Source organism: Mus caroli, chromosome 18, assembly GCF_900094665.2.
Source record: "Mus caroli chromosome 18, CAROLI_EIJ_v1.1, whole genome shotgun sequence".
NCBI lineage: Eukaryota > Metazoa > Chordata > Mammalia > Rodentia > Muridae > Mus > Mus caroli.
The window spans coordinates 2229985-2253379 of NC_034587.1; the positions used below are offsets into that span (position 1 = coordinate 2229985).

General features: G+C 43.2%; 1 protein-coding gene and 1 long non-coding RNA gene across 9 annotated transcripts in view; one reads left to right on the plus strand and one right to left on the minus strand.

The window, feature by feature from the left end:
- The window catches only part of LOC115029867, a 50910-nt gene extending 37794 nt beyond the window's left edge, over nt 1-13116 (minus strand). Inside the window, exon 1 of the long non-coding RNA XR_003835427.1 lies at nt 13035-13116. This is a non-coding gene — a long non-coding RNA (uncharacterized LOC115029867). The remainder of the gene's footprint in view (nt 1-13034) is intronic.
- Nucleotides 12330-23395, plus strand: part of Zeb1 (zinc finger E-box binding homeobox 1) — a 177298-nt gene continuing 166232 nt past the window's right edge. For 3 of the 8 annotated variants that reach the window (XM_029471835.1, XM_029471834.1, XM_029471830.1), the window contains exon 1: nt 12769-12848. Coding sequence is in view for 1 of the 8 variants with exons in the window: in XM_021150623.2 (XP_021006282.1) it covers nt 12791-12848 (58 nt within the window). In the remaining 7 variants the exon portion in view is untranslated. Of the gene's footprint in view, nt 12676-12740; nt 12849-13456; nt 13578-14190; nt 14791-23395 lie in introns of those variants that run through there. The other 5 variants (XM_029471837.1, XM_021150623.2, XM_029471836.1 and 2 more) reach the window with 5 other exon arrangements.

The following is a 23395-nucleotide window of genomic DNA, read 5'->3' on the forward strand; positions in this document are numbered from 1 at the left end:
AGTTCCCTGGCAATTGAAGGAGCATGTGGAACCAGAACATGCTGTAGGCTTTGATTTAGACTGATAACATACCCAAAGTTTTTGAGTTCAATGCAACACAAAATTGTAATAAACTAGGAAGTACAAAACAAACAAAAAACCAAACAAAAAATAACATACTTCAAAGCTATATTTACTTAAAAAATTAGTGTGCTTTCCATCGAAAAATAAAAAGGGAATACCTGTAATAAATTCGCTTCATTGGCTCAAAGAATGCGTCTCTCGTAAAGTCAATGTTTTTAATCATTTTTAGTGGCACTAAAATGAGTAATTTCTTCTATTAAGCATTTTGCTATTTATAAAGTTTATGTTAAACATTTGATGTTTTGTATGTTCAAACATTACTTTGTGGTTTTTACTAAAAATGTTTCTGGTTTGCCAATGAAAATACCTGCCAGAAAACGTCCATATTATATGTCATTTTAATGAAAAAAAAAAAAACCAGCATAGGTACTTATTGGTAAACTAAGCTACTGAAGGAAAAAGATATCGAATAAAAACTGACTCAATACAAAAGAAGTAACTAAGATATAAAAATTTTTACATTTAAATAATATAAGTTTTAGATTGCAATAGATAAACAAATGCTTACCCAGGAATGGCTTCATCTATGAATACAATATGGTTCCTGAAGATGAAACAATCATCCAAACCCACAGAGTAACAATGTAGAACATCAAATGTAAGACTAAAATAAGGCTTTTTGTGAGCACTTTTATGGTTTATAAGAATACCATGTAAGGTATCCTAGAAGGAAACATATGGTTAAGTTCAACTGCATTTCAGTTAACAGACAGCTGTCCTAACTGGGGTTTTTATTGCTGTTATGATAAAAACACCATGACTAAAAGTTACAGGGTGGGGAAAGGGTTTGTTTCTCCTTACAGCTTGTAAGTCTGTCACTGACAGGAACTCAGGGCAGGAACAGAGATGCAAAGACCAGGGAGGATTGCTGCTTACTGGCTTGCTCAACCTGATTTCTTATACATCCCAGGACTGCTTCTTGCCCAGGAGTGGCACCACTCACAGTGGACCCTCCCACATCAATCACTAATTAAGAAAATGTACTACAGACTCTATAGCCAAATATTATGGAAGCATTTTCTTAATTGAGAGTCCCTCTTCCCCAATAATTCTGACTTGTGTCAATTTAACAACAAACTAGTAAGGACAAATAATCTGGCCAAAGTCTAGGCAGATCATTTACGAGACAAAGGGGCATATTACAGAATCAAGCTGGGACCACTGGTGAGCATGCATCGTGCTGGAGAGGTGCATGGAAGCTGCCGAAGAAGGACAGCCATTGACAGTGTGTGCAACTGTGGAGGCTTCAAGGCACACTGCCAACATGGCAGGCATGTGGGAATAGCTGCATGGCTGTTGTGGGAATAAAAGATTGCTGACTGGGTTTGAGGCCCACAGTACAGAGAGAATGCACTGTCCTGCAAATCTGGTCAAAACTCTATGGCTAGAGTGGCCCATAGGCCCTGAGGGGGTAACTTCCTACTACTGTTTTGCTAAATGGGCATAAGAAGAACCTGCTTCTAAATATCCACGGTTATACCCATGGACAAATCCATCCTCAGCCGTGGCCAGAGCAGCTTCTGCCGTCAACAGCAGTGGGTGCAGAGACTCATGACTGTTTGCGGTGCTGATATTAAGTCAAGGCTGAGTGCTTAGCCCTAAACAGGACATTTACACCACACTCCTCTAAGGCTTGGGGACATCGAGGAAGAGAGGGTAGAAAGAATGTAAAGCATTGTCAGAGTGACAGGGAGAAGGGCTGGGACTGTGACCTGGGCACGACACAGGGACTGCAGTCATGAACTCAAGCAGCTGTGGACCCTTCATGGTGCACACCTCAGACCTGCCCTCCAGCAGTCAGGGATGGGAGAAGGGCTCCTGGGGTCATGCCCATGAGCACTGTGGGAGGGCAATCAGTTTTTACAGTTGTGTACCCACTGCTAAGTCCATCAGGCTCAAATGGACAGTTTCACACCCATGGTCATACAGGGGCTAAATTCAGCATCATCACACACAAAAAAGGCATGTATGTAGAAAGGGGTTCAGTAAGGAGGAAGAGGGGAGTTGGAGGGGTTAGGATGGAGGCAAGAAAGGGGGACAACAGTTACCAGAAGGTGTTATACACATGTATAAAATTGTCAAAGAAAAATTAATAAAAATAACAAAGCACTAGTCAGAAGCCAAAGCCAGTTCTTTGTAAAAGCTTTAATAAAAATGTACTAACTTAAAACTATTTCAGAGTAGATAGGGGCGTCTCATAGGTGGAGTACTTGCCTGACCTGGAAAGGAGCCCAGCTTTGGTCTCCAGCTTTATAAAAATAAAAGACAACTAAAAAAAAAAATCCCTGTATGTGTGAATTAATGTAATACAGAGTGCATTGTTTATAAAGGTTCTTGTTCCATTTAAATGTTTTCTATCTGTGCTGGCTAGTTTTCATGTCATGTTGACACAAGGTAGGGTCATCTTGAAAGAAGGAGTCTCATAGGCTGGCCTGTCATAGGCTGGCCTGTCGGCACCTGTGTAGGGCACATGCTTGACTGATGTCAAAGTGAGAGGCCCCAGACTCCGGTGGGTTGTATCTCCCCTCTGTGAGTGACGCCTTGGCTCTCTAAGACAGTAGGCTGCACAAGGCATAAGAAGCAAACGTATACACAGCACCTTCCACAGCCTCTGCTTCAGCTCCCGCCTCAGTGATGGACTCTGACCTCAGAGTTATAAGCTGAAATAAACCCTTCCTCTCCAGGTTATAGTGTTTCATCACAGCAAAGGAAACTGAACTTCAACACTATCTTTTATAAAATGACAAGGAATCCAAATGCTTCCAGTCACTATAAATAAACTCCCAACTTAGAAAAAAACCCTTTAAGCACAGTGAAACAGTCTCTCCTATACATCACATAGAAACACAGTCCTTCTCAAAAGTGAGCTAGCCATTCCTTTAGAAGACATAACGCACTGGAGAAATGGCTCACCTGTTAGAGAGTAGACTTACAATTAAAGTAAGAGTTTGGTTTCCAGCACCCATGGCTGACTCTCCTCTTTAAGCCAGGCATGGCATCGCATGCCTCTAACCCTAGCATTCTGGTGGCAGAGGCATATCTCTTGAGAGTTTCAGGCCCGCCTGTTCTATATATCTATCAGCCAGAGCTAGCTGATAGACAGACACCGATGAAGGATTAGGTGTGTAGGTGTGTGTGTGTATGTGTCTATATGGGGGAGACAACCACGTCATTCCCAGTTATTAATTCATTACAGGTCTGAGGAAAGTTTTCCACAACATGATATAAAAATCAAAACAAAACAAAATGGTAACAGTTTTTATTCTTTATATAATAAGATATTACAAGTAATTTAAACTCTCAACAATAGGTGACTGGTTTAGTATATTATAGTACAATTATTAATTGAGGAATGTTACAATGCAGTAAGAAAAAAAGAATATAAAGATCATGTAGACATAAAGAAAAACTTGGTAGGTAAATAGGAGAAGTGTCAAACTAAAACTATATATAACCTTTATGTATATGCTCAAATTAATATTATAATTGTACAAACTGCACTTGTAGGAAAGATCTAATACAATTTTTAACCACAGTTGGGTCTGAGAAAGCTTTTTCTCCTCTAAGTATCACCAGGTAATGTTGTGGTTATGTCTCTACATACGTATCTTTCTGGGCCATCCACATCCATGCACAGCCGGAAACAGAATGAGACAGTGGCACAGAAAGATGCAGAGGCAAAGCCAGTGCACCTGGATGGTTCCTGTAGCTCCAGCCCTACACTTGTGAGCTAAAAACAAAAAACAAAAAATAAAAACAAAAAATGATAAAACCTCTTATCTTTATAAATTCTTATCATTTTGTGTCAGCCTTTTAAAGTGGTGTCTGAGAAATTCAAACCAAGGAACAAAAGCTCAGAGTTTCTCTTATGATCCTTAACTCTTAGATGGATGGTAAGTACTGCATGCCATCTTGCTCACTGTACTGCACATTGTGCTGTTTGTCCTAAATCAGTGGTTTGCAATCTGTGTGTTGTGATTCCCATAGGGGTTGCATATCAGATATTTACATTACAATTCTTAACAGTAGCAAAATTATAGTTATAAAGTAGCAACAAACTAACTTTATGGCTAGCCTCACCACAACTTGAGGAACTGATCCAAAGTCCTAGAGTGGGACATTTACTCCTCAAACAGCACACCTCTGAAAGTCACTAACATCCCCAGACAGCATGCCAGCTAATGCTCCAGCTGTGTTAGCTCTGCTGCCCCTCTGGCTCTCCATGCGGCCACTCCACCTGTGACTGAGGTGATATTCTTTTCAGGGATGGGAATCTGCTTTTAGCCTAGAGAAAGCACTTTGTGGGAATTCCAGTAGATTCTGCTCTTACTGTTTTACTAACGCTGAAGAAATTTAATCTTTGTGAACTTGACTTTTATTGCTGCCTTTCAGTTACTGTTTACCAAGTGCTAGACACCAGGGAAACTTACACACTATCCCGTTGCTCTTCCTTGTGCTCACTGCACGATGAGTCACCAGTGACAAGAACTCTCTCTCACTGCGCAGGTGCTAGCCTATGTGTCACAAAGGAAAGAGGAAAAATGCAGAGCAAGAGAAGAGACTGGAGCAAAAAACAACGGAAGCAAAACAAAACAGCAACAAGAACAGCAAAGCACATAACAGTGCTGGTGGTGAGTGCTTGCCTGCCATGTATGAGGCTCCAGGTTCAATTCCCAGTACCAGTTGGAGGACAAGCTCAGCGTTTGTGGCTGGAGAAAGTGCGCAGTGGTTAGGAGTACTGCTTTCCAGAGAGCCCTAGTTTTGTGCCTAGCACCCACTTTGACCAATAACTGGGGCTCCAGGGGTTCTGACACCTTCTGCTCTTCACAAGCACCTGCAATCCTGTAAACACATGTGCCCTGCACCCACATAATTTGAAATAATTTTTTAAAAAACTTGTAGTGAAATGAGGCATTTATGGATATGTGGAAGAATGATGAGCTCTGTGAGGGAGCCTGCTTGCTGCTCACAGAAATTCTGACTTGACAGGCACAGATACTTTTAGTCCAGGCAAAGCAAGGAAATCTGCCTTCTTGGAACATAAAAAGGAACCTGGAAGATAGCAGATCTCAAAGGAGGTAGGAGTGGGTTCGGTATTAGAACAAAAATCACAGGCCGAAAACAGCATGAATTGGTGGCTACCTGTGGGGCTCCTTCGCAATACTTGCTCATGTCTTGTTTCACTGTATAATACAATCCCTGGGATTGCAGACCTCACCTGTGATTCATTGGGATCCTCATGCTATATGTGCATCTATGTGACTATTTCTACTTTACTTATCCTTAAATTCTACTGAAAAATGCTAATGTCCTCTTACTGTTCTTCCTGCTCATCTTACTTTCCCCTCTTAGAATACTAATTTACGTCTTGTATGATGCAGTCCTCTTAAGATCCAAGGCAATGCCCCAAGTTCCCATAGCATCATTCACATAACCTGCCTCAGACTTGTCCACTGAGACAGTCTTACCTACAACTAGGAACTCCTTATAGTCAAACCCTCCTGTCTGCAGGTTTAACTCTAGAAGGCTGTGCTTTCATCCTGGGATTCTGTATATCTTGTGATTTATTTCTGCTCCACTTGACTTCTGACAAGCTCCATCCTTTCCAATACAGACATCTTCTACCTTAGTGTCTCCTACATATAACCACCCTGCCCCCTGCCATTTGTATGATGACTTTTGACAAATCTGCTTCTCCCACAATCTCTAAGTTTCTTGAAGTCAGGGGCTGTGCTAGATATTAATAGATCCATGCTGTGTCTATCACATAAAATGCTCTCAGGAACATAAGTTGAAAAAATAATTAATTGTTAATAATTAAATATTTCTATGTGACAATACTGCTAAATGTTCCATAAAGAGTAATGATTAATTAACATAATACTGGAAAGCTGCTTAAAAATTAAAGATAAAGGCTAAAACTAAAGTTAAACAAGTTAATAAAAACTTGTTTCTCAATCACAAAACTTTCACTGTATAATACAATCCCTACCAAAGTTAACCTAGGACTCTGTTAGTCATGTCCCAGGGGAACATAAGGTTACAGGCAAAACTGAACTTGCTTACCAGCTGATCTTAAAGCAGAAAGACAGCCTGAATTATCTAGGCAGGTTACATCACCAAGGCATCTGCCATGTGGGGTAGCATAAAGGGCCAGAGAGCAGATGACTGGAGAAAGGCTCTGCAGATGTTGATGAGTCTGGAGATGGAGAAAGAGGCCCAAGAACTAAGGAATATGAGTGGCCATCAAAGCTGGAAAGGAAAAGAGATGTTCCCCTCTAAAGTTTTCTGACGGTTCCTAATCCTGCAAAAGCCTCAATAGAAAATCTTTTAGCCTTGTGATACCCATTTCAGACTTCCAGGATAAGCTATTAAGTGTGGTTTTCATACACTGGTGGTCCGTGTCTTCACAGCAGCAAGAGAACATTAATACATATACGCACACTAGACAGGAGTACTGCTGGCTGAATACCAAGATATCTTAAGAGAATGGCAGTTTACCCGTGGTGTGTCTCTCTTTATAAGAGAAAGACAGGCTGGTTCCATATCTCATTGCAACAGGAACTCTGCCCCTTCAGGTTTGTTCTGCCTTCCCTTGGGAGCCTGGCACAGTAGGCTTGATTTCAATCAACAGGGAGAAGCCCAGGAATTGGTAGTCATAGCTTATGAAGGCTGCCTCAGAGCTGTACACACTACTTCAGTTTCTATCACACTGGGAAGAACTAGTGGCATAGTGGCACCTGGGCACATGCAAGGAGGGAGAATCAGAGCCATTACTAGGAATAGCCTCGTGGTAAGAACAGACAGTTCTGTCTTACAAAGACTATGAAGCACCCTGGGAACAGTGCTGTAAGTGCATATAAACTCTGAGTTTTAAAAACTATTCTGAAGTTATCTCATCTAGATTTTAGGTAAGGACAGAGCTTTCATTCTATCCTTATGGGATAATTAGTGTCTGCCATTTTGTATGAACACTCACTAGGATATTTGTCTCCATTCAAATTTCAATTTAGAAGCAATGGGACTGGTACTCCTGGTTGACAGGTTGCACAACAGTTCTTACTCCAACTTATGTATTCTTCAGGGTCCTGGCAGGTGGTGATGACAGGGTAACTGAAGGGAGTTTAATGAGGAAAGTTCTTACAAAGGGGGACACAGCTCTTAAGGGAAGGAATGACAGAGAATCTAACCATCATGTCTCTAGGCCTGAAGGCACAAGGGAGGGAAGCAGTTTCTATAACTTGGCTACAAGACACAGGCATCTGGCAGGATCCATAGCCCTAGTTGAAGATGGAGCTGTAGCCACAGGGAGGGAATATTCTGGACTTGCTCTTTCCTTTAATCTTTTGCCAAGGCTTCCCCAACTGTCCAAAAGCAAACAGAACTGGGGGCAGGAGCAAAGGAGCCTGACAATATGGGCCCTGGAAGGCAGCCCCTCAGGGACTGCCAGGCAGAGACAGGGCTTCACTAGACACATCAGGAATCACCACAGGAGCAAGCACAACTCTAGAGTTGGAACAACTTTTTAAAACCTTGGCCTACAAGATAAAGGGAAAGGATCCAAACAGAACTATGTCAGACCTGGAACAAAGAAAGAGAAAGAGAATGACTAAAAAGTAAAATAGTGGGGTGTGGCCCAGTGTGTGGCCTCGGTATGTAAGATAAAGAAAAGCAGTAAAGGACCAGAAGTAAGAGGTGAAGGGATGATCGAGGTCAGACCAGGGACTTAAGAGTTGTGGATGTAACTCAACATGGGTTTCTACTGCTAACCTTTTCATGTAACTTTAACACAATGGCCAAAGATTTAAAACAAGCTACTCACTTTTTTTTTTAAAATTTTAACTGTGAACTAGATATGTTCCAAGGGATAACTGCTAGCAGTGCCTGTGACTGAGACCATGAATTACAGAAAGCCAGGAGTATAAGCCAAAGAACAGATGTACTCTGTAACAAAATCAGCCAGCTGCTAAGAGAACTCAAAATGCCAAACAAAGACATACTCAGAAACAAAGGGGCAAAGACAGCAATGCAAACCAAATGCCAGACCCCTGATACTGTGGTAAGTACAGTCCACTCAAAACCATTTGTTCATGCTGGGCTCTCTGGTGGCAATCACCTGAGCACATCACTCATGTTCACACATGGTATCAATAAAGGATATATTCTTTAAGAGCAGTTCTTGAAATTAATCCACATTAACTACTGTATTGGCTTCTGGAGATGATCAATGACATTTTGCAACTATCTCCCTAAATAAGTTTATGCTTCTATATCAGATGTTTTGAAAATGCCACCTATGTTAATAGCCCTACCTGTTAACAGCTTGTTGATTTCTATTAAGAGTGGGAGTCTTTTCCTTAAAGAGAATTTTTGTGATGCAGCACATAATAAAAATTACCTAGAGGCATGAGGAAAACATGGTCCTTTGTCATCTCCAAGGAGGCTTTATTAGTGAAGCTGGCATAGGCCCTGAGGAGGACTGCTAGCTAAGCATCTTCAGGTCTGGCTGCAGACAGGCTGAACAGCAGCTGTGAAATGACCACCAGCTTCATCCACTATGAACAACTGATCAAGTCTCAGCTTAGCCATTTCGTGGAAGCAGTTTGAAGGGCCTCTGCATTCTTTCTGTTTTTGTTTTTTTTTTTTTTGGGGGGGGGGGGGGGCCCCGAGACAGGGTTTCTCTATATAGCCCTGGTTGCCCTGGAACTCACTCTAGATTGGCCTTGAACTTAGAAGGGCCCCTGCATTTTTTTAAAAATGTGTCCTGGTCTTTTTTTTTTTTTTTTTTTTTTTTTTTTTGTCAACCAGACACAAGCTAGAGTCATTTGAGAGGAGGGAACCTCAACTGAGAAAATGCCCCCCACCAGAGTGACTTGTAGTATATTTTCCTAATTGATGACCAACATGTGAGCTCACTGTAGGCAGTGTCATCCTAGGATGGTGGTCCTAAATGCTATAAGAAAGCAGGCTAAGCAAGCCATGAAGAGCAAGCCAGTAAGCAGCACTCCTGCCATGGCCTCTGTAACAATTCCTATCTGCAGGTTCCTGCCCTGGCTTTCTTCAGTAATAAAAATCATTCCTGGTGGGGTTAGAATAACAATGGCTCCCACAGGTTCATATACTTGAATGGTCAGTCATGTTCAAGTGGAAATATTTGGGAAGGACTAGGGGGTGTGGCCTGTGGGAGGAGGTATGTCACTGAGAGTGTGCTTTAAGGTTTAAAAAACCTATGCCCACATAGAGTCCCTCTCTGCCTGCGAATCAGCATTTAAAACTCTTAGCTACTGCTCTAAGTGCCATGGTTGCCTGCTTTCTCCAATGATGATCATGTACTAACCCTCTGACACTGTAAGCAAGCCCTCAGTTAAATGCTTTCTTTTATAAAAACTACCTTGGTCATGATGTCTCTTCACAGCAACAGAACAGTGACTAGAATATCCCCCAAGTTGCCTTTGGTCATGGTGTTTTATCAGCAATAGAAACCCCAAGGAACATGTATGGAGAATACCCTCCTTCAAAGGTCTAATGTGAAACAGGCACTGGGTGGAGAGGAAGCCCTGGCAGAGGAGTCTTCCATGACATTACCTAGAGAATCATGGTCATACATCTCAAATGTACTTGGACAGTGAGGTGGCCTTGATACAAAACACCCAGTAACTTCAAAATAGTCATCTATCAGTTTATCCTGACTTGTAAGCCCATCTTACATGAAAAGCACGTATGTGCACAGGGTATGAAAATGTTATAGAAAATTCAGAATTGGATGGATACATTTACATCTTCCCACTAAATTTTGAAAATACAGCAATCCACATTTTACAGTATATCTTGCTCAACACATACAATCCTAGTGTCCAAAGCAGTGTTAACATTCCACTAACAAATGCACAAACTGAAGGCATGTTCTGTGATACACCAGTCACTGCAAACAAGACATGATGCAAGTTAAACTCACGGGTCTCCTTAGCCCTTCTATCTAGTCTTATTTTGAAACAGGGTCTCCCATAGCCCAGGCTGTCATGAAACTCAGGATGTAGCCAAGGATTTTCTTGAACTTCGGATCCTCCTTTTTCTACCTCCCAAGGGCTGGATTTAGTCTAAATTTTAATATGTATTTCCTTTATAAGTTGGTTCCAAAGATTTTTCCCCATTCTTTGGTTAAGATAAAGCTGTCACATAGAATAAAGTTTAAAGCAGTGTTCTATATTCTGAGACTTAATTCCGTCTGCTCTCTCTAGCAAAGATTTCAAATATCTTCAATAACACTATAGAAATACGAACAGAAGCCAAATATTTAATTTGTAAGTTATCAAAGGTTTTTGTGAAAGTGAAACTTTGTGTAGATTTGGCTCACCAGTATTTCCTGGATGTATTTTAAAAATCAAACTGAGCAGAAGTAATGCCTTAGGGAAAAGGAAAATGAAAACGGAGAGCTTAAGGTCTAGAAACGCCATAGATGGTAGCTACTGGGCTTCACTCACCTCAACAGTTCCTGGAACGATGATAAAGTAAGACACACAACCTTTACTTTATTGACAAGAACAGGTTCAGGAAACTTAGACAAAACCTATTTCAGAAATATTTATTAAACATTACAAGGTGGTTAAGCACTGGTAGGTGCTGAGGATACAGACAATCCCACGGAAAGGTTTACTGTCCCCATAGTTAATAATGCAACCTAGCCCAACTACATCTGTAGTTGGGCTACAGATGTAGCTAGCACAGAAGCACAGAAGGAACTAAGTTTCTTCTGGGCTGTTTGTGTGTCTATGATTATTAGCCTGAAGAATAACACAGAAGTGTTCACAAGCCAGGAAAAGAACTGAAAGTGTGACCCCTCCAAGTTTAAGGGAAGGTAAAATTGTGGCAGAGAGAACATTTTCTTTTCCTTTTGGCTGGAAACTAGACAATTTCCAGTAAAAGACAAAAGTTTATGATGTGATTCAGAAAGTCACCGAGGCCTGGCCATGGCTCATTTGAATAATGCCAGCTACTCAAGATGCCAAGGACTAAACCACACATGGTGATTCAAGGCCAGAAATCCAAGGACACAATTCTGACACGTATGTTTCAGTGAACACAGTACTGAAGAAGCACTGCCTGTATGAACAGGCACCAAGAAAAAGTCTAGTTTTGCAGTGAACAGATCTGATATGCAAACTACATGTATAGTCCTATTATTCAGACACAGCAAACATGGGAAGGGTTTAATCTATAGCCAGCACTTTTTAATTACTGGACTCTGGCTGTACACTTACTTACGTTTAATGAATCTTTTAACATCTCATCGTTGGTGTTGTTTGTTTTTACAGACAGGGTCTCACTATTCAAACCAAAGTTGGCTTGGTACTTGTGACCTTCCTGCCTCCACCTCCCACATTTAAAGACTGCTGGTGTGTATCACCATAAAAACCCCCTTCCTTGGGTATGGCAGACTCCATAGGCAGAAACCTACCAGCAGGTGTCATTTATCCATACTGTGCTTATTTAATGTAGTATTTCTTACATTATAAGGCATGTTTATGGGATGTTATCTCTATCCATAAAAACAATACAATAACTACATATATGAAACAATGGCTTAGCTCATTTATCTCATAGAGTGGTTCCACATAATTCCTCCTTTGAAAAGGGGTGGGAAGCAGGGGGAGAAGGGTCAACTTAAGTCCCTATTTCTGAAAACAGGTATCAAGGTATTTTGGGTCTTGTACAAAGTCGAAGGACTTAAGATTAAAAACCAGCGTCAGCCCACATTAGTCACCCTTGCTTTTAGCCTTGAGGCCCTCCCAGTGCGACAACTGCTCAGATAAGTGTAAAATTTAGTTATTTTGAGACGGGGTTCCACTCTGTAGCCCAAACTCTCAGATATCCCCCTGCCTCAGGCTCCTGACTTTTCGGGTTATAGGTTATGCCTCAATGGCAAGTCACTACAACCCTGAGTACCGCCACCCTGGGATCCTGCAGGATAGGATAGGCAGGGTGACAGGTGAGCTAGGCGCTGGCACCGTGCGGGGGGATTACTCATTCTGCTTTCCTGTGAGCGGAATTTCTGGCGGGCCCCTCTGTCCTGCTGAAGTTCAACCTAACTGCAGTCACTTCCCGTCCGGGTAGGCTGAGGAAACCCGCGCATCCGTGGGAGGGAACGGAGGCGGCAGAAGGAGCCAGGTAGCTCGCGAGCGATGCGTCCCGGCTGTCCACGTCCCCGGCGCGCACGTGCGGGTCGCCGCACCAACAGCAGGAGCGCGCGGGTCTCCGCTAAGTGCGCAACTCGTCCGCGTGGGGGATGAGCGGGTGTGGCCCATGCCGCCAGCTCAACCTGGCCTAGGAAGCCACGCTGTCGCCTCCCATTCCTGTCCCCAGAGCCCCAGCACTATTCTCCGCTACTCCACCACACCTGAGCAAAACTTTTCCCTCGCCTTCAAGATTCAAACTCCGCAGCGTCCAAGGCTGCCGCAAACCACCCCGGCCCTAGCAACAAGGTTCCGGCCGTAGAGCGAGCGCCGCTAGGTGTTAGGAAGGTGATGTCGTAAAGCCTCGAGTGTCGTAAACCAGGTGCGGTGGGGAGGGGGAGGGGTGGAGGCCGCGGGTGGGGGGGGGGGGGGGGGGGGGGGGGGGGGGGGAGGGAGGGAGGAGGTGACTCGAGCATTTAGACACAAGCGAGAGGATCATGGCGGATGGCCCCAGGTGTAAGCGCAGAAAGCAGGCGAACCCGCGGCGCAATAACGGTGAGTGGTGGAGGGGCCCGGTGCGGCGGCGGGCAGCGGGCGGCCGGGCGAGGGGCGCAGGGCTAAGCGGGCCGGGGGCGGCGGCGGGGCCGGGCCGAGTGGAGTGGGAAAGTAAAGTAGTGCGCCCCGCTGCCGCTGCCGCCGCCGCCGCCGCCGCGGCTGCTGGACTGGACCGTTATGTCTTACCTGCCTCTGCGCCTAGCGGCTCCGGCGGCCGCCCGGGACCGTTAGCTGCGCCGCATCCCGCCGCCGCGCCCGGCCACTTTTCCGCCCGCGGGTGGAGCGGCTGTTGCTTCTTTCCGCACTTTCTCCACTCTTGCTGCCCCTCGGCGCCTCCCCGCGCGCGATCCTCTCTCCGCGCAGGCCGCAGCGGCGGGGAACAAACTTGCGGCGGGCGGGCGCGGGCTGCGGGGCGGGCGCGGGCGGGAGAGGACGGGCGGCCGCGGGCTGGTTGCGTGTCGGCTGCGTGTCGGCCGTGCGCGCGTGTGCGCGGGAGCGGGCGCTGCGCGCCGGGTCGGGCGCCCGCGGGAAAGTTGCGCCCCGCGCGCTCGCGGGCGGGCGGGGATGGGGACGCGCGGGGCCGCCGTGAGTCGGGCGCCCAGGGGGCTGGAACCCCGCGCCTGCGGTGCCCGTCGGGGGCCGGGCACGCTCTAGTGGCTCCTAGCTGCTGCCACTGGGCCGGTGTGTGCGTGGACTCGCCGTCTGCGGGCCGGGAAACAGCACAGACAGGTCGGGACGCCCGGGCAGCCCGAGTCCGGGCGGGCACGGGGCTGTGTGCATGCGCCTCGCTTTGGTTCTTTCGGTTTGGGGAAGTTGTTACCTGGGCCCAATGCGCGAGCAGAGGACAGATAATGGAGCTGGGCTGGCGCTCACAGTCGCGAGTGGGGCGGGTGGGGGAGGGGGCGGGCGGCCCGAGGAGCGCACGGGGCTGCGGCTCGCGGTGCAGCTGCGCGGGGTATTGATTTCCGCGGATGTGCCAGGGAAACACACACCTCGGCCTGCCTACAGAGTTTTTTGTTGTTGTTGGTGGTGGGTTTTTTGTTTTGTTTTGTTTTGTTTGTTTTGTTTTAAAGGGAAAAAAGCCACAGGCACTAGGAGAGAATGAAACACCCCGACTTGTGTCGGTGGGTGCCCCGTGGGCTCTCCCAACGTAGGGAGACGCGGGAGTTGCTGGATGGTGCCTCTCTTAGGCGAGTGTGTGCTCGGGGCTCCAGCGCGGACAGCCTCTGCTCCTGGTCATTGTCTGGACAGTCCCTGCGGCGGCGGCCGAGGGATGCCCCCGCCCGGGTACCTGCGTGTGGTGATGGGCGGCCACAGCCCTGTGCTGCTGCGGCCGCGGCTATATAAGGAATTCCTCATGCCTTTCGCACCCAGTGGCTCCGTGGGGCTCCTGCGGGGTGTTGAACGACGAGTTTTTAAGATTGGGGGAATAAATGCGCCCCTGATGGCATCGATGTGTTGTCCAGAGAACTAGGAAATCCTGTTTTAGTGGCAACCCTGGCGCGCCCCCACGCCCCACCCCCGCCCGGCCTGCATTGCTCCCTCCCCTCCAGGATGCCAAACGCCAGGTTTTGTAACCTTTCCTGGCAATTTTAGATTTTGTGTGGGATTTCCTGTCTAGAAGCAGATACAAAGATTTTAGGCTGTTACAAAGAGGTTTCTTCTCGGTTTTAAACACATTTTGAATATATCTGAGCCCACATTAAAATCCCCGCTGCCATGAATGATTTTTCAGTTGTTCAGATAAACGTTGCATTTCGGAGAAGCCTGCTGGTTCTTTCGAAGGGAAAGGTGTGTTGGTAGCGTCATTGTGGAGAGGTGACTGGTTGTGGCAAGGACCTGAGCACAGACTACCGCAATTGTAATTTCCTGCTTCTAGCGTCAAATAGTGTCTGTTCTACATTGAGCTGTTGCTGCTATTGCTGATGTGGCTTTATGAAAGGTAAGTTGGTTAGGAGAGGGCTGTTCACTGCTCTTATATTTTTTAAAATGTTAATCGCCAGAGAAAGGGGCTTTTCTTATTGCTGACGACATGTGTGTGACATGTGAGTCTGAACCACCCAGTGTCTGTGCAGCTGCTGTAAACATGTTTACCTGAACAGGAAAGAATGGATTTTTTTTCCTAGCAACCCTGTGATATTAAAATATCACATACGTAAGGCATATCAACAGATGACTTAACGGGGGAGGCTCTTCTGAAAGGCGCTTGAAATCAACAGGAAAAAGGAGATTCCTGATCGCTGCAGCAAATGGCAACTTGTGCAGGTAGAAATAAGATGGTGTTTAGTTTTTTTCCTGCGTGTATGTCAGCCTCCTTTTTGCTGCCTTCCTTTTCAAGGGAGGGATTTATATACCAGGCTTGCTGTCAGTGTTTTTCCTTTGTGTTTAATATTAGAAAAACAGATTTGGGGCTCTTGTGCCTGAAATGTCTTGACTGCAGTATGCATTTCTCGGAGAAAACAAAAGGTGTGCGAGAGAGCTCGTTGCTACCACAGGTATCTCCCGTTTCCATCACTTTTGGCTCTCTCTTTGTATTTCCTTTTTGTTCTCAAATGCTTTCATCTATCGCTCACCATTGCAGCCATTAAGAACGAAGTTATACGCATTGTGTTGTGAAACCTGGTGATAGGTACTGGTCAATATTTCTCAGCAATGCAGTCATATTTAAGTTGCAGATGTTTCAGCAGAGGATTGGCTGGAAAAATGTTAACTCTTAAAATCCATTTAAATGAATAAGTAGTGGTATATAAAATGGGAAATAGTAATGGAGATATTTTATGTTATTTATGTATAAATAATATTTGTATTCATTTTGAAATACAGATTTTATGGCTAAGCCAGCAGCAAAACATTTTTATTTTCCTTCTATAATATGGCTATAGGCTAGGACGCTGATGACAGCACTAAAAATTGTAACTTAACAAGGGTGAAGGGTTGAGCAGGCTTGCCTACATCATGGGGCCTTGTGTGAGGATGCTGTGGTGATGCTAGGTGTCTAAAGGAATGGCAGAAGAATTGGTGAAATTGATGTTTACTGTTTAGAATGTGATGCTTTGTTGTATTTTAAAATATTTTCTCTTTCCCAAAGTTCTATTCTTTTCCTTTCCCGTTTTTATTCCTGACAAATGAGCTCTAGCTCTTGATGACTGCATGCTGACTAATTCACCTTAGATGGAATAGCAGGCACATACCTTTCTATCATTAGCATCATTTCTTCTTGCTGTCTTTGAAAACCACCAGTAGAGGATGCTAGGAAAAACGACTATTGGTGTAGCATCAGAAGCTGTGGGTCTTCTGTACTGATAGGGAATCCTTCTGTCTCCTTCCGAGGCTTTAAAACCAACCTAAGTGCTTTTTAGTTTACTGATACCACAAAGGTAGAAATGTGTTCATATGAATATCATATGAATATACTTACACATTTAAGCTTTAAAATCTTGTGATTGTACTCTTTGGTATCACATTAAAGCAGTTATAAAAAGTTTGGTTTTAGATTTGAGAAAGAAAATGAAATAACTATATTTATTTTGTATATTCACCACTATACTATTTAACCTGTTGTTGTTGCTGCTGTTATTGTTATTGTTGATAGTAGGGGTTTTGAAAAAACACATTTTCAAATGTTAAAGATGTCCATGGTTAGGTATGGTAAAAGGAGGTTTCAATGAAGTGGTTGATAGATAGTACTGGGGAGTGATTTCCCTACAGCTTACATAAACTTAAGATGGGAGATAGGCTGGGGAGCTGAGTTGGATGCTAGGCTCCTGTTGTGTGCTTGTAGCCTTTGGTTTGATCTTTGGTCCTGTGAGCCTCTTATGAGTGGTTGTCCCTTCTCATTCCATACACATCTTTAGTGAAGAATCCTGCAGCACATTAGCTTTAAATCGATCAGTTATAAATTAAGAAGAACAAGTTTTTGAGGCTTGAATGATTTTTAAGTTATGTGTTAATTACTACCTTAAGTAAACTGTGTGCACTGAGATGATACCTTTGGCCTATAAATAATGACATGAAACTCTCAAGTATTTAGTTCTGCTCTTGTTTGTGTTCCTATGGCTATGTTAAGATAACTATAAACCTTAAACCTTGCATTCAGTTAAAAATTAGAAGCATTTCTTTCCCTGTTTATTGTAATATAGCTGTAGAAATGTATTGATGACTGCCATAATGTAGTAGTCACACCGTCTGTCTTGAATAAATAGGACTTGTCACATAAGTCTGTGTGAATTTCCCAGGGATTGTCTGTAAATACAGCTTTTCATATCATTTCTCTTTAATTTGCTGCTATCCTACTTCCTGAGATCTCCATGAATGAGTATAATTCATTTCTTTTTTTTTTTCATGAGTTAAGGAACTTATCAGAGTTCACACAGTATGAAATTCTAGCATGAAGCCAAACTTCAAAAGTATCTTATAGACTACAAAACCAGTCACTTGGATAGATGACTCTGGTAAAACAGTATGAGGAATAATTATTGTTGTTTCTTTTTTTGTCTAGCCTTCAATATTTTTGAAATTACATATATTTCTGTTTTATAATTTTAGTGGCTTTGAGAAAAAGCTATATTGGGACTATTTCTAAAATATTTCATAGTGGGTTTTTTTTTGCCTTTTTTTCTCCTTTATAAGTCATGCCTAAGCACATGATAAGAGTCAGATATAAACACAGATGCAATATCATGTGGGATTATACTGCTAGCTGCTCTTAAGTACTTATATTGAATTGCAGTGAGAGAAGAACATGCATGCAGATGCCGAAAGGTCTGCATTGGTGTGCGGTAGTACAGCAAGGGGCACGACTGGTTATCTGGGTTCACTTCTTGTAGAGATGCAAGCTAAAATAAAAGCGCCTTGTAGAAAGAAATTTTGAAAAGTTTAAATGAGAAAAGTGACCTCATTGGAGTACATGATAAAATTATTTTCAAAACTATCATTTGAAAAGTTAGATACTGTACCTACTGTTAGGCAATCATGGTACACACGTAAATTATATGTGTTATATATTCTGATTTTGCATTTGAACTGCACTGTTGTCCACTGAGGAGTGGCCCAGTGAAAACATAGCAAATACATTTATTACCATATCAGTTCTGAGGAGGAATTGTGAAGCTTCATAACATGCAAACCTGATCTTTGTGTAGACAGTACCGGAGGGATAAGTTTTACTTTGTATGGGACAGTGTTTTGAGTATTACATTTTAAAAGGAAGTATGTCTATGTATAGATTTTTACATGTATGCGTAGGTGCCCACTGAGGCCAGAGGAGACTGCAGTGATTAAATCTCAGGAGCTGGAGTTCCAGGCAGCAGTGATGCTGTAGTTGTGAGCCTGGGTCCTCTGGAAGAGCAGTGAGCACTCTGAACCTCTGAGCCACCTCCACAGCCCTGACAGGCAGCAGTACTAGGACATCCCTTTTACTGAATGATGGTTGATCATGCGAACTCAGCATGTCTAGCCAAGTTCTAAACTTAATAGAAGTGAGTTATGCTATTCTTAATCTGAAAGAAGGCTACTGATAATGTAATATTTATTTATATGTGTATATATGTATTTATTTTATTATTTGTATATTTACTACAGTACTAGAGATTGAACCTGGGTCTCATAATAATTCTGGAAGTCCTCTACCACTGAGTTACATTCCTACCCTTTTAAAACTTTTTAAATTAAAGACAGGGGTCATTATGTTGCCCTGGATGGCCTTGAACTTGTGATCTCCCTGTTTCAGCTTTCAAAGTAGCTAGGATTATAGCTGCCTGATCAATCAGTACTCAACCTCTGAACCATCTTTCCAGTTCCTTCTACCTTATTTTTGAGACAGATCTCTCACTGAATCCAGGGCTTACCAGTTAATTAGTCTGGGTGCCCTGGGAGCCTTAGGGACCCTCCTGTCTCTACTCTGGTGTTGTGATTATGGACACACTTTTATGTGGGTGTTGGGGTTCCAAACTCAGCTTGTCAGAGACAAACACATTACTGAATTAACCATCTTTTCTAGCTCACATTTAAGGCAGTTTAAATACTCTAATTATAGCTTTCTTTTAATAAAATGGTTGCCCCCTTCAGATATTTCCAGCACTGTTCTTGGTCACTAACAAAAGTTTGATTTCTCTATTTATCAATCCTTGCATTATTTGAATGCCGTATGGGGGGGGGTATTATTGCTGTTAAGTAGTCAGTAGTCAGACTAAAGCAGAATCTGCTGGGTTAAAATTTAATCACTCTAAATTCATTTTACACTTTAAAAAAAAAATTCTGGGATTGAACATGGGATATTGGACAACAGCCACTTGACTCCTGAGCTACACCCAATCCCCAAATTCTCATTTTAATATGAAGGATTGTTGTACCCAGAAAACTGATATTTGAGATCCTTGGATGGAAACTACAGAGAGCATGTAATTTGAAGTGTAGTGCCAGACAGAATCAGTAATGCGTGGCTAGCATGAGTACGTGTCAGACTCAATGCTTACGTTAACCTTGCTCTCTGGGGAATGCTAGACTGGACTGTGAAAATCACCATCTCTTTGGTGTTTTCTCCTTTCTTACTTAACCCCAAATAAGTGCACTATTAGAAATGTGTCCTGTGAGGTTTTAACTATGGGACTATCACACACAGCCAACACTCAGTTATGTCACTGAAAATACAGTCTTGTGTCACCATTACTGAAGGGAAACTTGTCGTGAACACATTTATGTGGCACAGGACTATATTATTATTCTCCCTCCTTACCATTGGTGTATGTTCAAGATGCTCCCCCAATGCCCAGTACTTGGTTAGAACTGAACACTGCTGCTGGGTCACTTTTCAAATTCTCTCTATACCCACGGAGGGGTTTTTATTTTATGTGAATGAACAAGGGAGGTGGATAGAAGGAAAGTCATTCCATATGAGCAGCAGTTAAGAAAGCTAAAGTAGTAGTGTATACTTAGAAGGATTTGGGAAGATTATCAAAGCATTTTTCAAAGAGAAATTGATAATAGATGTGGTGGTTTATGCCTGTAGTCCTATCATTTGGGAGGCTGAGACAGGAAGATAGTGAATTTGACACTGTCAGATACTGAGTGAGACCTCAAGACAGAGGAAGGAAAGTGGGAGGCAAGATTAGGAAGGGGGATGGAGGGAGTGAAGAGGGATAGAACAGGAGCACATACACGCTCAAAGCTGAGCAAGGAGTGCAAATTGACTCTGCCACATTTGTATCTCTACTTAGCTCAGAATGAGACCTGGTTTGTGCTCCATTAAGTATATTCATCTGTGAACTTGTAACAAGCAAGTGGATGCCAGTATTTCTCGTGTATTTATAGAGTGCTCAGTCATCTTGGCATGAAAGGAGTTCGACTGCATATGCACGCACCTATGCAACAGTTAGCTGTTGATGTAGGTGTTTCCTCAGCTTAGAGTTATTTAGAGGAATTCTCTCATTCGAATGGTGGTGTTCTTTACTCTAGTCACCGTTATCTTCCTGCCCTTCGCTGTGCCAGCCCTACGTCCTGACAGATGCTTCTAACTGCAGTCATTTCAGTTCTGTACAAATCACTAATTAGTCCGACTGCCACTCTTGGGTCCCAGTGATCCTGTCATGTGTCTTCCTGTGTGTCAGGAAGGCCAGAGGAAAAGTTTCCCTGCACAGAGTGATTAACTCCCGCCACATTGTTCAGAAAATGACAAAACAAATCTTTACCCTCACCAACAATGTATAGCTAGTTTTTATTTCAGATTTTTCCAAAGTATGGTATTTTGCAACATTCTGCATTTTACATTTTTAAATTAAAATTTCCTTATTTTATGTGTCTGAGCGTTTTGCCTACCTGTATATCTGGGAAACATGTATGTGTCTCGTGCCTGTGGAGACCAGAAGAGGGCATCAGATTCCCGAGGACTGAAATAATAGTTACAAGTGCCATGTGGATGCTGGAACCTGAACTGAGTCCTCCTGAAGAGCAGTCAGGACTCTTAACCTCTGGCCCATCTCTCCAGTCCTCATTTTGCTATTTTGACAGCTGTTAAATAGGGTGTCAGGGTGGTTTTATTTTACTAAGAGGTTGATCATTTCTGCATATTTTTGACTAGCAATTTGTGTTTATCTTTGCCTGTCTTATATTTCTTGTTAATAGCCTAGATTTATTTTGAATGTTCAGTATCAAAATTTCAATTATGTCAGTCATCTATTGTTTTTGATGATGGTACAAAAATCCTTACTTTAATCTTAAATCTGTCAAAGTTTTGACTTTGTGGGTAGTAGGGAATCTTTCCTAATACAGAGATAAAATGTTTGTAGAAAAATTCCAGTTACTTATTTTATCTTTTATCCTTTAGCCTCTTATGTGGTCACCCCTGAACACAATGGGGCCCTTTTTGTTTACTTGTTTCACTTGTTTGTTTGTTGTTGTTGTTTTATTGTCTCATCCAGCAATACAAGACTAGTCCTGACATTGTGCTGCTCCTCCTCCCAAGTGCTGAGACTGCATGCATGACCCGCCATGCTTGGCTGGGTGCAGTGTTTCTTTTTGCAGAATAAGCAGTGGGTAGGGCTGGGGATGACCCTGTACTTCACTAGTTGTCTTTCTTTTTCTTCTTTTTTTTTTTCTCTTTTAGATATTTTCTTTATTTACATTTCAAATGCTACCCTCTTTCCTAGTTTCCCCTCCAAAAATCTCCTATCCTCTCCCCTGACCCCTGCTCCCCAACCCACCCACTCCTGCTTCCTGGCCCTGGCATTCCCCTATACTGGGGCATAGAGCCTTCACAGGACCTAGGGCCTGTCCTCCCATTGATGACCGACTAGGCCATCCTCTGTACATATGCAGCTGGAGCCATGAGTCTCTCCATGTGTTTCTATGCTTGGTGGTTGAGTCCTAGAGAGCTCTGGGGTACTGGCTAGTTCCTATTGATGTTCCTCCTACTCATCTTGAGGTCACTGAGGGACAGATTTTCTTTGCCAAGAGTGCATGATCATCCTGATTCTTGGTTATGTATCTTTCTCCTTGACAAGCTGACCAGTTCATTTGTTTACAGGTACACACACATCTCATGTTCTAATGGATGCATGGTCACTAAATTACACGCCCCTCATTACTTCTAACCTTTCCATTCCTTTTTGTTACTGATGTTCTTTGAAAGCTCTGTTAGTGCTTATGTATATTGGTTTGGAGTGTTTTTCCTTTTTTTTTGGTGTGGGGTTTTGTTTTGTTTTTCTTTTAGACAGGGTCTCTCTCTGTACCCTTGGTTGTCCTGGGATTTACTCTGTAGACCAGGCTGGCCTTGAACTCAGAGAGGAGCATCTGCCTCTGCCTCCTGAATACTGGGATCAAAGGTGATACTGTAATACTGTTAGGTAATCATGGTATAAATATAAATTATGTGTGTTATATATTCCTCCTGTGTGGCTGCAAACCCCTCCAACTCAATTCTTCACAGAGTTGGAAAGGGCAATTTGCAAATTCATGTGGAATACTAAAAACCTAGGAAGCAAATGAAGAAAAGGAGTTTATGCTGACAACTGACGTGGAGCTTTGCCTTGGGAATGGTGTGAACTGCCAATGGTCGCGACGCAAGTACTTGTAATATTTGTGCCATTCACCATTTAAGGTTTATTTATATAGTAAATGCTAACATGTTTGCATTATTGAAAGTAGGAAACATTGTAGAAATAGAAGCTGACCCCTCCTTTCCTGACTTGCTTATCTAGGTAATCATGTTGACAGGTTCACGTGGGAAGATGGTGAAGTGGTGCTGTCCCTAACCATCCTGTCACGCTCAGTGCCACTGACAGGATTCTGTTTTGCTAGGCCCTTACATTGCTTGAGTTGGTAGCTCAAACTTAACACACCAGTTGGCAGTGAAATTGCACTCTGTTCCTATGGGGAATTGTATGCTTTGATTTTCTTCTTTCCAAATCAAATCACAATTCAAACAAATGTTGTGACTTACAAATCTCTTGAATGAGATAGTTCTACCACCGTTACCAGTGGTTTTCCAAAGATACAGTACTCTGTACTCTGGATTACTAAGTCATTCCTGTCCTTTGCATCAGTCGGTCGGTCGGTCGGTTGGTTGTTTTTCAACTTGATACAAACTCGTCATTTGGGAAAATGGAACCTGTTGGTCTATGGGCATATCTGTATAATTTTCTTAAGTAGTAATTCATGGGGGAGTGCCCAGATTACTGCAGGCAGTGCCACTCCAGACAGGGCATGGAGACCAAGCTAGTAAGCAGCACTCCTCCGTGGCCTCTGCTTCAGCCTCTGCCTCCAAGTTCCTTTCTTGGCTTTCCTCCATGATGAACTGTAAACTACAAGCCAAATAAACCCTTCCTCTTCAGATTGCCTTGGCTCAGAGTGGTTTAGCACAGCAACTGAAGGCAAGCTAAAAATAAGATTTCTGCAATTTAGAAAGGTTTCTGAATAAAAGCCCACCCTGTGACCCAATCATTGTGCTTTGATATTGATCCTCATATATTTAACTACAATTAAGCAATTCCCATATTTGTTTTCTGATTGATTAATTCTTTATCTATTTTAAGGCAGGCTCTTGCTACAGTCTG